The sequence below is a fragment of the Stegodyphus dumicola genome, chromosome 1, assembly GCF_044657685.1.
Source record: "Stegodyphus dumicola isolate Sdum_Otavi_A_Nest chromosome 1, ASM4465768v1".
Classification (NCBI taxonomy): Eukaryota; Metazoa; Arthropoda; class Arachnida; order Araneae; family Eresidae; genus Stegodyphus; species Stegodyphus dumicola.
The window spans coordinates 213,275,390-213,293,932 of NC_140768.1; the positions used below are offsets into that span (position 1 = coordinate 213,275,390).

At 31.9% G+C, this 18,543-nt stretch overlaps 3 protein-coding genes and 1 long non-coding RNA gene across 4 annotated transcripts in view; 1 reads left to right on the forward strand and 3 right to left on the reverse strand.

Annotated features, from left to right (window-relative positions):
- Nucleotides 1–8,763, reverse strand: part of LOC118204660 (scavenger receptor class B member 1-like) — a 33,952-nt gene extending 25,189 nt beyond the window's left edge. Inside the window, exon 1 of the mRNA XM_035376967.2 lies at nt 7,091–8,763. Within this exon, the coding sequence (XP_035232858.2) occupies nt 7,111–8,727 (1,617 nt within the window). The 5' untranslated portion in view covers nt 8,728–8,763 and the 3' untranslated portion in view covers nt 7,091–7,110. The remainder of the gene's footprint in view (nt 1–7,090) is intronic.
- LOC118204670 (scavenger receptor class B member 1-like) overlaps nt 1–18,543 on the reverse strand; it is a 62,650-nt gene that overhangs the window by 25,189 nt on the left and 18,918 nt on the right. The gene's annotated exons all lie outside the window — the stretch shown is intronic.
- The window catches only part of LOC146999457 (uncharacterized), a 215,532-nt gene continuing 205,891 nt past the window's right edge, over nt 8,903–18,543 (forward strand). The window contains exon 1 of the long non-coding RNA XR_015043483.1: nt 8,903–8,995. This is a non-coding gene — a long non-coding RNA (uncharacterized LOC146999457). The remainder of the gene's footprint in view (nt 8,996–18,543) is intronic.
- LOC118204651 (scavenger receptor class B member 1-like) lies at nt 14,461–16,032 on the reverse strand. The gene has a single exon (XM_035376957.2). It carries the CDS (start codon nt 16,030–16,032, stop codon nt 14,461–14,463), a length of 1,572 nt encoding a protein of 523 aa, XP_035232848.2.

Genomic DNA, 18,543 nt, shown 5'->3' on the forward strand with positions numbered 1-18,543 from the left:
ATAAAATCGACATAACTGGGAAGTTAAACGTAAACATCACGTTTGGAAGTGCCGCCTACCATCACACGGCTTATGTGGCGGATATCACAGATCCATGCATACTCGGATTGGACTTTTTAAGGAAATACAATTTTTCCTTAGACTTCAAAAACAACAAACTGCTTTCAGCATCTGGTGACATGACTATCCATCCTCAGAAGAGATCCTCACTTGGAAATGCCGACGCCTTGTCCGAAAGACCCAGCTCGGGAAGCCGCCGAATTCATGCTAGGGTCGAAAAGAAACGCAAGACTACCAGCTATTCTCCATCTCAGAAGCTCTTCGGTCGAGACCTTCGTCTACCTTGTGACCGCCTGTTTGGTAGCCCTACGGATGCGCCTTCATCGCCTGAGGAACACATCCAAAATGTCCAGGCCCGGTTTGAGGGGATGCACCGTTCTGCACGAAAGCGAGTCAACTTGGCGACGGAGAAAGTGAAGACCAGACACGACACGCGAGCTACTAGACATAGATCCAACAAAGGAAACAAGGTGTGGTTGTGGAACCCGATTCAACGAAAAGGACTGAGTCCTAAATTACAGTCACCTTCGGATGATCCGTATACAGTGCTGAACAGACTAAATGACGTCGTGGTTCGGATTCGTAAGTCTTCGAACTCTAAACCTAAAGTCGTTCATTACGACAGGTTAGCTCATTACTATGGCCATAGTACGTAATGTAAATAATTGTAAATAGTATCAGACCATGGTCCTTTATGTTTTTAAATGTGTATTTGATTTGATTTGTATTTAGTATTTGTTTTGTATTTAGTATTTGATAGCATTTGATTTGTTTAAGTTAGTTATTGCATTTATTGTTCATGTTGTTTGATATTGTGATGTAAAGTTTATGCCACAGTTGTAAGTTTAGCTTCCTGTCCAGGGATTGTACTGCCCGGGACGTGCAGTCCTTGGGAAGGGGGCACTGTTTCGAATTTGGTATTTAAAAAGCTAATGTTAGTTCAATTACAAATTAAATGGTTTTATTTCTCGCGCAGTGCAGCGCGTGACGAATATTAAAAGAAAGCTAAGCCGGAAAATTGAAAATACAACAGCGCGTGCATTAAATAAATAAATATCTCTTTTTGATTTCGAGAAAGTACTGGAAAATTCTAGCGCGTGATTTTAAAATCTTATAAAAGGAGGAAAACATCTCAGTTTGTAGTAGTTGCTTAGTTTGTTGTTGTTTAGAAAAACTGCTCTTGTTGATTGTAGCGAATTCGCGGATTAGCGTTCTTTAGCTGTTTTGAATTACGTTCTATTAGACATTTGAGTAGTTAAAAGATAACTACTGTGAGATATTGTAATACTGCATGATAATTTGAGAAAATTTAAGCATTTTTTGTTATGATAATAATAAATTTTTGTTCATTTTTCATCGGACTTGTGCATTCATTTCATGACGAACCCGTACGCACGCAACAATATAATAACATTTACTTTAGTTTTTAAATATGATCACGATTTCTGTAGGCTATGGAGCTGAAATTATCAGGCGCAATTATTTTCCTAATTACATAATTATAATTACCTACTGCAATTGCACAGTTACATTCTAATTGAAATTATAATCAAATTTATGTTGTAATTGTAAGTAGATTACAGAGTTATTTGTAATTACAATTAAAATATAGGTGCAATTACATTGTAAGTGTAATTAGATTACACAATTACAATGAAATTATAAGTGCAAATTGTAATTACACTGTAATTATTATTAGATCTCCTAATTACAATCTAATTATAATTAAAATTTAATTGTAACTTTGCATTGTAATTTTAATGGAAAAAGAAGTTGCATTATAATTGTAATTGCAAATTAATTGCATAATTTAAGTACAAGCATTATGTTATTGAAATGTTCAGGTCTTCTTACAAATTACAAATGCATTCAAAATTGAGAAATTTAGAAAAATTAAACTTATTTAATAATTTAATTATTAATTTAAATTTTTTAATTATGTTTTTAAATGATAGAATTTTAAAACAGTTATTTTATAAAATATGCAATTAAAAATTAAACATTTACAGCTTTATTGTCATTAATAAAAATGCTGTAATGTCATTTATTATCAACCTCAGAATAGAATTGTCTGGTTGTTTTATCTTATCACTGAACAAAAACAAATCTTTTTATCATTATCCAGATAAATTTCTGCTTTTAAATTTATCTTCAGGAAGTGAAATGAATTTTGTTTGTCTTTCCATTAATTTATTTACACAATTACAACAGCACATATTCAACTATCCAGGTTTTAAATCTATAATATGTTTGCGTTATACCTGGTTTGACTTGCTTAGAAGTAAATTTCAAAATGAGCTGTGGAAGGTATACAGGTTGTTCGAAATTTCTACAATGCATACATACATTCTATAATATGAAGGTACAGGCTTTATTTTCTTTAAATATCGATCCTAGATGTGCAATTGAAGCTGCAATTTTTTTAAAAATATGATAAAATTCTTTGGAAAACGTTTCGGTACTGTGGGTAAAAGGACTTACTGAATATGAAATTTACATTTTTACATAAATTTCATTTTTAATATTATACAGTAAAAATAATATAATTGAATTAATAATATAATAAAGTGAAATAATATAATAAAATATATATTACATATTTTACATAAATGACCAAAAATTATAATCTACATTTTTGCATGACTATTTCATTAATCACAATAAAAACTACAGCTTTACCCTGAAAATTTGCGAGTATATGGTTAATAATTTTCTTTCAAGCTTCCAGCTGGGAATTGAAAATACCATTAATTAATAAATAAAACAAAACAAAAAAAAGCCTTTAATTTATCATCTTTTGTTATAAAGAAACAGAAAATCCTTTTTCTGAGTGCAGATGATGTCTCAAATGATGAATCCCATGCCGCCCAGCCGGTGTAGGACTTAATAACCCTGACTGTTGTAGCGATGGTCACGGGTTCGGACCCCGGAGAAGGCATGGTTGTAACTGTCCGTCCCTTCAAAGGAGGTAACGATAACCACCTATCAGGTGCTTCATTGATAGAATGGCCTTTACTTCCCGCCATTGCAGTGACACAAGGCTAATGGCTATTATATAAAGCGCTCGGCCATTTAAAAAATAAATTAATCCCATTGTACTCCATGACAAAGCATGGTATCATATTGTTACATCTATTATGTATTTCTTGCAACAATGGAAGTGGGGAAGTTAATGGAATACCCAATCATACTCATTTCATTTGAATCTATGTAACTGTGACATCTCGGCCAAAATGAAAGGACCACTATAAGGAATTCGTAACATCAACAGACCGAAAATTATCCGTGCTTCAGGACAGTCAATTCAAGAAAAGTGGATTTGCGGATGGTGTACCACACCTTCCAGTAATTTGGTAGAACTTGGCCAACATATTGACGGACTTTAAATATTTGTATCTATGGTAAAACGAACAATGGCAACACTACGAAAAAAAATATATTTTTATCTCCAACGCGAGACACTCTGTATCGGAATTTCTAAAAATATGCTCATTTTAAAATTAATTTACGATATTGCTGTTGAACTGACTTTTGTAATTTGAGTACATTGAACATGATATTTAATAAATAAAGGTAACGCACAAAACGTTAAATAAAAACGCCCGTTTGGACGTAATTTAAAATCTGAAACGTTTCAGTTTTTTTTTTTTTTTTTTTATTTCAGGAAGCGAAATGATTTTTTTTTTTGTTTTTGTTTTTTTTTGTTTTTTTATTTATTCATTTACACAATTACATAAACACAAATTACACCAACGAAGGTTTAAATCTGTAATATATTTGCGTAATATTTGATTTGACTTAATATTTGATTTTACTTAATTAGAAGCGAATTTCAAAATAAGTTAAAAGCTGAGGAAGTTTGTTAAAAATTTATACAGTACATAGATACATTCTATAATATAAAGGTACAGGCTTCATTTTCTTTAAATAATAACCCTAGATGAGCAATTGAAGCTTCAAATGATAGAATTCTTTGAAAAACGTTTCAGTATTGTGGGTAAGAGGACTTATTGAGTATGAAATTTACATTTTTATGTAAATATCATTTATCGTAATAAAAACTACAGCATTACCTGGAAAATTAGTGAGTATATGCTTAATAATTTCTTTCAAGCGTCCAGCTAGGAATTGAAAGACAAATGCTTTTACATTTGTGATAAAATCATTAATTAACAAACAAAACGAAACAAAAAACCCTTTTTATTTATCATCTTTTGATATAAATAAAAGGAAATTCTTTCTGCTGAGTGCAGGTAATGTTTCAAATGATTAACCCCATAGAATGCAACAGAGGCCATCTATCAGGTGCTTCATTGATGAAATGGCCTCCACTTCCGGCCATTGCAGTGGCACAAGGCTAATGGCTATTAAATAAAGCGCTCGGTCATTTAAAAAAATAAATAAATGCCATCCTACTCCATAACAAAGCATGGTATCATATTGTGACATCTAGTATGTATTTCTTGCAACAATGGAAGTGGGGAAGTTAATGGAATACCCAATCATATTCATTTCATTTGAATCCACGTACCTGTGACATCTCCGCCAAAATGAAAGGACCACTATAAGGGATTCGTAACATCAATAGACCGAAAATTATCCGTGCTTCAAGGCAGTCAGTTCAAGAACAGTGGATTTGTTGATGGTGTACACCTTCGAGTAATTTGGTAGAAGGTGGCCAACATATTGACGGACTGTAAATGTTTGTATCTATGGTAATGGAAGTTTTTTCAAAATTATCGAAGTGTTGTGATTACTTTCTATCCAATCCTTATAATTACTAGACAACATGACTCCAAAACTATACATATATTTTTAGACAGCAAAACATATTTTCCATTCTCCTCTCGCTAGTATATATATTTTCGGAACTACGTTGCCTATGCGTATTTTACTTTATGAAAGTTGTTTTGTTGTCGTTTATGTGATTACGACAAATCGTCGAGGGCTATCTGCCTAAGGGAAGGGATGCCTTTGTGGAGGACTTTATAGTGAAAAGTGGTTCGTATGCACGTTGCAAATGGGTAAAACGACGAAACCGCCCATACATCATAATGAAATGGCCATCATTTTCGGCCTAGTGGCGCAAGGCTAATGGTTATTAAATAAAGTGCTCGGTCATTAAAAAAAAAAAAAAAAAAAAGAAAGAAAAAGAAAATATTTTATACCATCATCGTCCATGACAATGCGCGGTATCATAATGCGAACTCTATCACGTATTTCTTGCAACAGTGGAAAGTGGGAGATAAAAGAATACCTATCATAATCGTTTCATTTGAATCTACGTAAATGTAACCTCTTCGGCGAAATGGAAGAACCACTATAATGGATTCATTGCATCTACAGACACCGAAAATTACGCACGCTTCAGGGCGGTCAGGTCAAGAAAGTGGATTTGCTGATGGTGTGCGACACATTCCACTAATTTGACAGAAGGTGGCTAGCAAACTGAGGGACTGTAATTGTATATATGGTAATAAAGTTTTTCAAAATTATCGAAATGTTGCGAATACTTTCTATCCAACCTTTATAATTACTAGATAACATGACTCCAAAAATATGCGTATATTTTTAAACAACAAAACATATTTTACATTCTCCCCTCGCTAGTATATATATTTTCGGAACTACATTGCCTATGCGTATTTTACTTTATGAGCGTTGTTTGGTTTCTTTTACGACAAATCATCGAGGGCTATCTGCCTAAGGGAAGGGATGCTTTCGTGGAAGACTTTCTAAGGAAAACTGTCTCGTATGCACTTTATACATGTGGAAAATCACGAAAAAGGCCTATGCAGCCGGACCGTTTGCAGGATTTGATCCTCGGTGCGAACTACCAGTGTTCAGCGACTTTACCGCTTGGCCGCTGATCGGCCTTATGTTATAAAATATAATAATAATAAAAATACAAATGTTCATAAAGTTTATTATTTCCTAAAAAATTCTAGTGGGTAAACATCTGTTTTATATCCCTAAAATTTGATTTCAATGCCCGCATAAAAATGTTGCGGTAAGAATGCCTTAAAAAATGCCGTATTTCTTTTCATACATTTTACTTTGCAAGTATATTCTAATAACACCTGTAACATCAAGCACAAAAATTATTACTTAAAAAATTCCTTAAAGCGGTTTAAAGAAATTACAGGTGAAACGAATCCTAAAGTTTGTCGAATCCGGTTTTTCAAGGAAAAAAAAAGGAGAAAAGAAAGGTCTTTTCTTTAAATTAAAATTTTCAACTAAGTTAAAATAGAAAATCAATTTATAATGAAAAATAAACTTTAAAAATGCAGTTTTTAAAAATATACTTGTATTTACAAAATGAAAAATGAAACTCTGAATGAAACTCAGAAAATAAAGCATATATTTAAAAATTCTTGAATATTTTTCTTAAAACAACTAAAACAAGACTTAGATTTCTGTCAGCATAATTTGAAAAGCGAATAAGTAAATAAATAAATAAAATAAAAAACATTACATTAAAAGTTCAGATTTTTTATGATTTTCGAGATTATTTGAAAATCAAACCAAGTGTTGAAGGAGAAAATAATTTCAAGAGTTCTCACTGATAAAGCATAAAAAACGCTAAATTGCCCATCCCTGTTTATAATTATATAAAAAAAGACTGTTTATAATTGAGAGTTTATAAAAGTTCTAGTATTTGAAACATTACACTTCTCGGTAGTAGAACGTTGCTCGCGTATATGAAATCGAAAAGGGTAATTTTTTATTAGAGCCCGTTCATTGGTTTTCAATGAAACTGATGTTTCTGAAATTTTGAATTAACTTTTTTACTATTTTTATAGTAGGATTCAAATAGCTTGAAGGGCAAAAAGAGTGCGCAATTTCGCGTTTTCGAATCTGTAAACTTTATCCAGATTCTAGAAATTGGAGAATTCGAATGTGCCATTCCAAAATGAAATTTCTATAAACTTTACCATACAGTTTTAAAACTTTTAACTAGATGACATTCTTTTTATTTAAAGCTGAATTCGAAACTCAAAAGTAAAAGGATTCAGAAATGAGTACTTACGATTTCGTAGCTTGTCAAGCTTATGGATTGTTTATCGTTAAGGCAGAATCATCACCTACCAAATCTAAAGCTTTGTTTTCTTCCTCTATTGCTGAAGAAACACTTTCACCTGCTTCATCACATTTTAAAGCCCCTTGACTACCATAGTTTGAATGTTTTGAAGATTTGCTAATTTGTGTTCTACTTTCTGATGAGTTCTCTTCTTCATTAATTAAAGGAAAATCTCCCTTTCTCTTCCGGAGAATAATGAGTGAAACTATAACGCCTATTATACAAAGAAAAATTACTGCACTTAAAACTCCATATCCAATTATTTCTGGCCTCTTTACATTTCTGTAGTAAAAATCTGCCATATTATGGTCAATTTCTAAACTAAGTGCCGCCCAAAATATTGGATAAATGCCTTCTTGAATATCATCCAATTGAAATATCCCGTTTACTCTCTGTAACTGAACATTGATTTGAAACCGAACGTTCAAATAAAGAGACATGCCTGTAACAGGGTCCACATCCACGTACGACTTATGATGTTCTCCATTTGGCTGAAGACCATTGATTGTTTTCAAATAGGATGGGTCCGCCATGTGGAAGTGAGGAAACGAAATGAGGACAGGTGCACCAAATTGGCAAGGGCTGACATCCAGTACTCCAGATGCTAAACCTGGCTGCACATCAAAACAATAATTGTTTGGATTTTCACTACCGTTTGCAAAAATTTCATAGGTAGCTTCGAATCTTTTAGAAAGTATACCGTAATGCGTTACATCTCGAGTGTAATTGAAGGTGAGAGATCTGCAGAAAATAGATTGAAAAAAAGTATAAGTTTCTTGATATCCATCTATAGGCGGACCAGTTTCAATACTGGTGCCATTCATCATGTTGCATTCGTCACCTTTCCAGAAATCCAGTCGCTCTTGCCCATTCCAAGTATTAATAAAATTCGTTAGTGAAGCGTTTTCTGCTCCCGTAAAAACAGTGAAGATACCATCATCCGTCGCGTTTTTGCCGTACAACCAAGCAAAACGTCCGTTTTTATAAGGAATGTCAGGTTTAATAGTAGGTGCTATTTTTATAATTATATCATTGTAACCATCATATACAAGTTCTCGTATTTTTTTCCGAGTAATTAGATTTTCATCTTTTATCTTTAGTGCAGCAGAGGCTATTATTTTTAACCACCAAGGATAATTCTTTATCATTTTAATAGCAATGGCCATCGGCCCATTCAATGTGTAAATTTCGTCATCCTGACTTCCAACGGACATTTCTGGTACAAAATGATATGTTCTTGTTTCTCTGTAAGATACAGTACCATTTGAATTCCACTGAGGATACTTTTTCACCCATTTGCCTTTATAAGTATAAGGACCAACTTCTGAAACATTTAATGGAGCTCCTCTTACAAAATCATCACCATTCGTAACATTAAAAAAGTATAGTCTCTCATATAATGGCAAAGGTATAGCTTTCCAAATAGTGGTGATCACTGAACCCTCTGTCAGTGTTATTTGCTTCTTCAGCTGGTTTTTATAAATAGAGGGAAACACTATTAAGAAAACTGTTGATATAATTAAGATAATAATAGAAGTCCAGAGAATGAATTTAGCTACTTTTTCAGAATTACATTTCTCAGCCATTATGCTCAGATTCGTCGAGCCAATTTGATGTGCGAAAGGACATATTATCAAAGCTATTCAGTTTTTATGCTTATCTCCGAGCATTGCAAAGTTGTGATAAAAATCATCACGAGGTGGATGAGATAACGGTTAGTTTTTGCTCTTTAGTTATTTTAAAAAGGTATAGAGATGCGTATTTGAAATAAACAGTATTCTGCTAATCTGTAATATTGCATTTGTTTCATGTGGAATCACAAAATAATGAACAATAGTTTGCTTTAAATTAAAAGTATGTATAAAAAACTGCTTTATTGTTTTACATTAGATGAAAGAAAGAAATGGTTGTCATTTGTATAACTGAAATTTATTTTTTGCAGTTTTCAGAAAATAATATGTTTGTCGCTATGACACAAGTACGAATCTGAAAATCTCAATTAAAAGTTAAATTTTCATTTATCTTCAAGAAATTATGATTTATGAAATTTTGAATTAGGATTTCTGCGCAATAATATTTTATGTACATCTTACAGCTCTCTTTCTTTCTTAATGAAGTGTATATCGAAAATGCATATGGCTAAAAAACAATAAAAAGTCTAGTTTGAGGCATTAGAGTTTAGTCATTACTAACCACGGGGTTTTGAAGTATACTCTAGTAAAGTTAACATTAATATTTTTCCACTTTTGTGATGTTAACTTTTTCCTTATTCAAATTATCAAAGTATGCTTGAAATTCCTACCATCTATGGTAGAGAATTTATTCAGAACTTGCGAAAGGAGAAAAGCTTGTGTAAGTATCTTCTCAGTCCTCTTTATACATCTTTGCTGTCTAGGAACAAAATCCTGCTATTCGATCAAGAAATACAAGGTATCAGATAGGGAGGTCCGCATTATTTTAAATAAGAGTGAGAAATCTTTGAAAATTTCTTTTCCTAACTTTATAGCAGCAATTTAGGCTATTTCTTCATACTCGTATTGAACAGCAGTTTAAGCTATTTCTACATTCTCGTATTCAGCAGCAATGTAGGCTATTTCTTCATACTCAATGTAACCTAATAAAAATATAGTCTGTCTTAGAAGTTTTAAAACTAGAGATAAGGCCATTGTCTTTAGTGTTTTCACCCTTTGGCCTCTTTGCTAATGAGACGCCTGCTTTTTTAAGCAGGAAAAGGGACAGAAATTGCAAAATCACCTTTATTCTCGGTATCCTTTTGAACTGTAGAGAGAGTCATAAAAATATAAAACTAAACGAATTGAAAAAATTAAGAAAAGGATTAGGGGCACCGACTCAATAAAACTCCTAATTCCTCATGAAGAGCTGCTGCTGTAGTTTTCCGTTTAAAGGCGGAGCAACTCGCTATTTATATAGATTTTTAGTTTGAACACTGACGAAGCTCAAAAATGCAAAACACTTTAAAGCTCCGTTAATTGTCCATTTTTTGAGAAAAACTTTTTATAAAGATATTCGCGTGCTGGAAATTATTTAAGGACTGGCTGATGAAGTTAACTGCTTCTAATTTTAATTGGACGTTTTTAGCATATTTTAATGTTTTTCTTAGTGTGTTTTCAAATTTTTATATGAAATTTGGCATACTTATAAATTTCATTTCGTATGCTTTCAATTACTTTTGTGTTTTCACTCTTTGTTTCTATATACTAATGAATTATATTGTATTAACAACCACTGCTAAATGTAAAAAGTCTGATGTGTACACCACATGTCTTCCTTATACGGAATATTTAATTATACGCATTTTTTCTTGCATTTCATTTAAACGGATTGGATTGAATTAAACCTACTTCCTTGATAGCGAATAAACCACAATAGAATAAATTCACTATTTAAAATTCACTATATCTGTTTACCACAGCGACATTCTGGCGCTTTGTTCACTTAACAGCGTTATATTTCATTCATATTATAACTCATGCACAAAATTTATATCATTTGAAAAATTATCTAATCGTTGCCACATGTTCTATTCAAATACTATAATAAATCTAGAACGATGTATAAAAGAAATTAAGCAAACAAAACAAAAAAGAAACAGTTTTCACAGACGATTCAGTATTTTTCATTCAATTATTTCAGTCCTCACTTCGCGACAAGGCAAAAAATACATAAAAACTCAAAATATCTATATTAAAAATTATAAAGTAAATCTTAAAGACTTATTTCCTCGAAAAAATTCCAGAAAGAATTAAGCATGATTTAATTCGCAATAATAAATGAAGGCGTTTATGTGAAGCTTAGTTTCTCTAGATTGGTAACAAATCTACTATTCTGCTGTTTTAAATGTAAGCAAATTTATCCACCATGTTACTTAAAAATTAGGCTTAACCGCACTTAAACAGCTTTTAAATTGTTGATAACTCTACAAATATTGCTTGCAGATTTCATAAAGGCATAAAAACTGAACCGGAAGATAAGAACAACATAATTCAATAATTTTTAAAGCAAAAAATGCACAATTTACAAACATAGAAGAGTAAAGAAACTAAGCCAAAATGACCTTTGTGGTCAAGAATTTTGCGCATTGAGTTGCAAAAATTAGAAAACAAGGTAAAAGAATATTCTTAATGCTTCCGCTAAAAAGGTGGCTTTGATACTGTGGTTCCGGTAAAAAATGTTTTTAACATATGTAAAATAAAGTGCAATGAAAAGTGTAAATACAAAATAAACAAAATTATCACTAGAATATTTACAAATAAAAATCAAATTAAAAACTCAAATATAATTAAAAGTAACATGTAAATTAAAGTAAGGCAAGCGTTAAACAATTAAATAAAAATACAATTGTGAAAAAAGACTTAAGCAAAAATACAAAAACAAAAAAGCGGTAAATGGTAAATTAGCCCAATTTGAATCTCATTACTGCCTCTCTCTCTATATAAATACATATACGTATATTTATATACTTTTGGTGCGGCCGATTGCAACCAAAATAGGAGGTGCATATCTACATGTTATAGCAGTCCTATATACAAACTGGTGCACATCTACAAGTTATAGCATCCCTATTTCAACGATCTGAGGCTACTCGTTTTTGAGTTATGCGAGATACATACTCGTACATACATACATACATACATACATATATATGTACGTACGTACAGACGTCGCGAAAAAATTTCTTCAGAATTCATTTTAAACTGGTATTATAATATTTTCGAAGAAAAAGAATCCTTTATTATATCCTCACTTACAGATGTCACGCAAAAACATTGTTAAATTGCATTTGATAGCGGTCAAAATGACACCCGAAATTTTTCTGTATTACAATACTTCCTTTTTTCTTCACACAAGGAAGTAAAAAACGAAACACTTCTATCTATAAGCGCGCATAATTCGCTAATATTCTGGAAAGAATTCGTTAACTTAGGTCATTTCTTTATGCCCATTTCCGACTCAAATTCGAAACATTTCATACTGATTAAAAGCTGCTCTATTTGATGATAAAATGATTTCTTGGCAACAGCAGTGCTTTTTAAATAAATGGCTCTTCCTCTAAAAATGTAATTGACACTCATCAAAATGAGACCATTCCATTGCATCGACAGGGTGCAAAACTTTCCTGCTGATGAAGATATATTAAATTCCTTTTCGTTCTCTCACTGTAATATATTTTTTCTTTAGAAGGCGAGGAGCGTCAGTAGTAATTAAAAAAGTGTATCTGATAATCTTGCATGCAAAGGTATTGAACTTTTTATTGTTACTTATTAAAGACATAATAAATAATTTGCTAACTTAAATTATTTTGTTGTGCAAAGCATGTAAAAAAATTAAGCTTTAATTCCACAAAATTGGTTTTCTCCGTCATACCACTACCGTGTTTTATTTTTTTTTCCAAAATATTTTATGTTATTTTTTTAAACAAATGTAAATAGAAGTTTGAAAGTAGTAACCATATTTAAAGAAATAAAAGTTGTGGCCAGTTTTTTTCACAACCTGTTTAATATATGATCTCAATATTCTCAGACGTAATTTTATGAATTGTTTTATAGTACTGTTTTCTAGAGCGCGTAATGGTAAATATCCTTTATGTACTGCACTTTAACATCTCTTTAAAAGGGAGCAATCAAACGTGAACTTTACAAACTAATTTATATATCTGTGTCAAGAAAATTATTACATTGAACATTTCAAATGAAACTGAAATTTTAGTACTCTATAGAGTACTATAATGCAACTAAATAAAGCACTATATCATGACGATAATGATACTTGTGATATTCGACATATATTCCAATACTTAGGATTACATGAGTACAAATATGTTTGAGGTTTCTATTTAAATTTTAATAGAAGCTTCATTGACGGTCATTTAGTTGTAAATTCACTGAAAATGTTATTTAAACTAAACCTAGCTTTGATTTAATGGGTATATAAAAATCTAAAAATTTAATATAAATTTTCTCTCTTAATTTTTGTTAACATATTACTTATTTTAAAATACGTTTCTTTATGTATAGATCATCACAGTAAAAATAAAAGATTAGATGAAACCATAAATCTTTTTATCTTTCTAAGCTCAAACTCCAGTAATATTTATTTTTTTTATCCCTAATTAGAAAACTTTAAGAAAGAAGTACAACAAATTTATAACCATATTCTTCATAATATTATTTATCTGAAAATTAAATACACATTGTTTATCAAATAATTGATTAAACGCGCATACACATTCTGACTTCTGAATATGCAACAGATCAGCAAATAAGATGGGAAATGTTATTAAAAAAATTAAAACTGCCAATCAAAATTTAAAGGAAATTGTTAGTACATTAGCTTTTTATTAGAAAGTATATTTGCTACCAGGCAAAAAAATGTTTGAAAAATATAAGCACACGCACATATATATATATATATATACTGTATAACTTGCTTTCGAATTCAATGAATTTTAGTTCTATATGCTATAGAATACAACATAAAATAAAAATAAATATGTTTAAAATCCATTCCATAAGAAACGTATTAATTCTTTTTATTTTAATTTGCCTTATACTCATTGCTGCTATCAATGCACAATTGGATTTTTTACTCTTATATATACAGAGAGAGAGAGATGTGTGTGCATATGCGTGTATTGTGTGCGTTACTTACATAAACTGGTATATACAGAATAATATAGATATCAAATCCATTAAATTTAATATTTATTTATTTAGTACTGTTTATTACTTCCATCTGTAAGTTTCAATTCAGACGAATGCAACAGAACTAAGAAAATACAACTTTTTTAAACTGGAAAGAATGTGAAACTTCAACGCTTTAACAAACTGTAAGTAAAAAAGTTATCATTTTCGTGATATTTGTAGATGCAAACATATAAAGTCTGTCTGCAATTCGTTTTTAATGCCAAAGCATTGCACTTAAAGCATACACATTTAAAAAATTTCTTTATCTAAATTTTATCCAAACTCGTTTAAGATTAAAATACATTTATGTGAAGCCAATTCTAATTATGAAAACTTAGCTGCATCGCTCCTATGCAATATAAAATAAAAAAATTAAGCATAATGAACAGAAAATAATAAAAATATCATTTTATGTAAAAAGCTTAAATTCAGAAAGGAAAAACTAAATTCTAATGCTTAAATATGATTAAGAATTAAGTATATTGAAAGGAAGAAAATTAATAAATATAAGAATAACATTTTAAACTGGTTTAACAAATTTAATTATTTATTTAAGTTTTTAAGTCACTTACGGCTATTTGCAGTCACATAACTGCTGAGATTCTGTTAGTGAGTTCACTCTTCCATCTTACTACCGCTTTTTGAAAATTTGGAAGCAATATATTGCTGATAACCTTGTCTATCTAATAATGGAACTTCTGTAATCGAACAAAAAGAAGAATAATACGGCATTTTCTTATTTTCTAACAAAGATTTCTTTTCTCTATAAAGGACTTCTTTCTTCGGCAAACACAATAGCAGCGATGATCCAGTAATTAGAGCGAGTGCAATAGTTAAAAGAACACCTAGTAACGAATATACTGCTTTCTTTGGTCCAGTCAGCTTTTCAGTTATAATGTCTGTCAATTCTTGGGTAAGTTTTGCAGACATTTCTACCCAAAATACAGGATAAATTCCAGGATTTATGTCCTCTAGTTCATCTATATCCGGAACTTGCTGAACTTTCAGATTTACCTGGAAGCGTAAACACAAATCCACAGATACTCCAATAACTGGCGCAACGTCTATATGAGAGCCATGCTTTTCTTTGTCAGGACTCAAACCGGACACATTTTGCAAGTAAGAAGGATCCGATAAATAGAAATGGGGAAATGTCAGCACAACCGGAGCACCAAACTGGCACGGACTGAGATCTTGACTCCCAGATTTTAAATCGGGATCAGTTTCGAAGCACCAGTTATCAGGGTTTATAGTGGAAGAAGCAAGAGTTTCCGTACTGCTCTCGAACCTTCTACAAAATATAGTTTTATGATTTACGTCTCTAGTGTAATTAAACGTCAACGATCTGCATATGAGGGGTTGAAAAAAGGTATAACTGTTTTGATTCTCAGTCAAAGCTGGTCCAACCTCCGCATTCGTGCCATTCATCATATTACAAGTATCATCCTTCCAGAAAGTTAACTTCTTGGAGCCATTCCACTCTTTAATCAAATTCATCTTTTTGTGGTCTGACTCTCCCGTAAAAACAGTAAACAATCCCTCATCTGTAGCGTTTTTCCCGTACAGCCAAGAAAATATACCTTTCTTGTACGGAATATTACGTTTTACGTACTTGCCATATTTAATAATACTGTCTTCGTATCCTTTAAAGGCGAGTTCTGCCACAGTCTTCTTTATAATGAGTGTTTCGCCGAGAGTATAAAAAAAACTACCGGCAGCACTTCTAATTAAAATGTTCTTTTCCTTTAAAACATCAGATGCAATTATGAGTGGACCATTCAGAGTATAAATGACATCATTCTCACCACCCACAGAGTTTTCTTTATCGAAGTAGTAGGTTTTTTTCTCTCTGTAAGACACAGTACCGTTAAGCCAAGAAATATCATCTTTAACCCATGTACTTTTGTAAGTGTAAGGACCAACATCTTGCACTTTCAGTATTTCACTGTTGTTAACAAATTCATCACCATTTGTTATATTAAAGAAGTATAACTTCTCATAAACAGGTAGAGGTAGATTTTTCCAGATGTCGTAAAGAATGGTATTATTTACTAATGTTGTTTCATAATCCAAAGTTTTTTTATAATAAACGGGAAACAGGATCGTGATTCCTATACATACGATGACGAGTAAGAAACCTAAAGCCAGAATACAGTAAAATGTATTTTTTGAAGTATACTTAGACATTTTGTTTAGGACTGCAGACCTTATAGAAATAAACCTGCTCCTCTATATAACGTTTCAGCAACTACAGTCAGGCAAGGTACGGTCTATTGTTAATTTCTTATCAAAATAGTTTCTAATGACGCACTTGAAGCCAAAGCATTGACCACAGAGAATAAAGGCCCATGTAGTGTTTCAGAGGTGAGTAATGCGAGATAGAATGTAAGATAAATGTAAAAAAAGTATCTGAAAGGATTCAAATTTTAACGGTCGCCTAAAAGAGCTTGTTTTTTTCTGCGCTTTCGTTGAGCTCGTAATCTACCAGTCTGTTCTGGCACTCATTGCTGCTACCCCTCCTTTTTTTAGGGAAGGGATCTTTTTAGCTTTAGGATCATTTATCATATATCCCGTTCTTCGCACTTATGCCGCATAAAAGTCAATTCAACAGCAAAAACAAAAAATATTTAAAGACAGCACATTTTAGAATTTCCGAGACCATTTTCTGCGCTAGAGATAAAATTGTTGTATTCTACACTGTGTAATTGTTTTATAACTTTTTTTTTTTTTTTTTTCAATATTCGCTTTCAAATCGTTGAGTTTGTTAATCAAAATTCAGAAAAGTTTTATTGAGTAAGAAATAAATACCAAAGCAAATTTAAAATTAAAAATTCGGTCTTCCAATTGCACATATTTGGGTGGAGGAATATGTTATTCAAAATTTGATGGCTCTAGGTACCATCATTTTTTCACAGTGCCATGAAAATGCATCCGCATATGCAGATTCTTCATAACTTCATAAACAATACGGGGTGGGCAATATTTGGTGGCAACAATTTGAAAAGGGGTACGCCGTTTATAGTGAACCGATGCAAAATCTAATTTCGAGGCTAATAGTTCCTTTTGGGGTAAAAAAGTACACCAAAGTACTAAACTAGGTTTAACTACATTTTATTTAATGTATGACCCAGGCACTTTACGAAGAAAAGTTAATTTCGACATTAAAAATCGTATGATTTCTGAGCTTTGCTTAGTGCATTACAAAACTGCATACGTTCTGCAGTAAGTCTGTTACGATAATTTAGGCGATACGTTCTGCAGCAAGTCTGAAGTAGACCGCATACGTTCTGTAATAAGTCTGTGACGATAATTTAGACGATAAGAAGCTGTTTCAGTGAAAATTCGGAAAGATACCTGACCATTCAAAATGCATGTGTTCCGCTTAAAATTTTAAGATTTAGTTAGTTTGTTTATGGCAAAGCACTCCAAGGCTATTTGCTACAGGGAAGGGATGCCTTCATGGAAGACTTTCTGAAGCAAACTTGTCTTATAGACATATTACACATGTGGAAAACAACAAAAACAAAAGTACCCATTCAGAACACCAGACCAAACTACCAGTGTTCAGCAATTTTTCCGTTCGGCAGCTGGGGACTGAAAATATTACTAAATTTTCATGCGATATTCCCTTCTTTCTTATATAAACTGACTATCATCTTCGACTTTAAAATTGCTTATTTATAAATTTTGGATTTTTGTTCAATTTAGGAAGTAATTAGGAATCCATAATTATCAGGGCCAATTTCAGGCATTGGATAAGCCTGCAAATACCGATAATTAGCAGCTGAATGACTCTAGGGTCTTGTTTCCTATTATTTGGCTAGAATCTCAAACTTTACGTTCTCAAACTTTTTTTTTTAGTTTTTATAACGTACTCAACTTCTTTATAATTTCGCAACTGGAAAAAATTCTGTTTGACTTTTGCCACTATGAAATCGGAAGTTAATTCGTGTTACTCTTTTCCTGTTGCTATTTTTTAGAAACATTTTTCACCTGGAATAGAAGTATGATGCAATGAATTACGTTCAAAATATTACGTTTTCTATTTTCTTCATTTAAATTTAATTTAAATGCCAATTCATGTCAGTTTAAAAATTCGCTTGTTTACATTAAAATGATTTTAGATGTAAAAAAATTTCAAAAGAGAAAAATGGTCAAGAGGCAAATCAAACACGTTGAACAAATTTTCAAAAATAATCAATGTCATTTTCAAACAATGCATTAAAAGAGTTCAAAAAAATCGGTAAAAACATTACCGCCCATATTCTTACATAAAGTCGTACATCACATCTACAGCCCACCAACGGTCGAGCGATAAAGTCGATGAACACTGGTAGTTAGGTCGAGGTTTGAATCCCGCGAACGGGCTGACTGCATGGGCGTTTTCGTGGTTTTCCCCATGTGTAACATGTATGCGAGCCACTTTTCCCTAGAAAGTCCTCCACAAAGACATCCCTTTCCTTAGGCAGATAGCCCTCGAGGCTTTGCTATAATCACATAAACCCAACCAACAAAACATTGCATTTATAATTACTGTAGGCTGATAAAGAAAGGATTATTCTAAATTGTTTAATTTGTGATGGCAAAACAATCAGAGGTTTATTTGCAGACAGAGAGGGATGCCTTCCTAACGTACGTTCTGAGATAAATTGGTTCGTTTTCACCAATTCACCATTCAATTCAATTTTTGTCTAGACA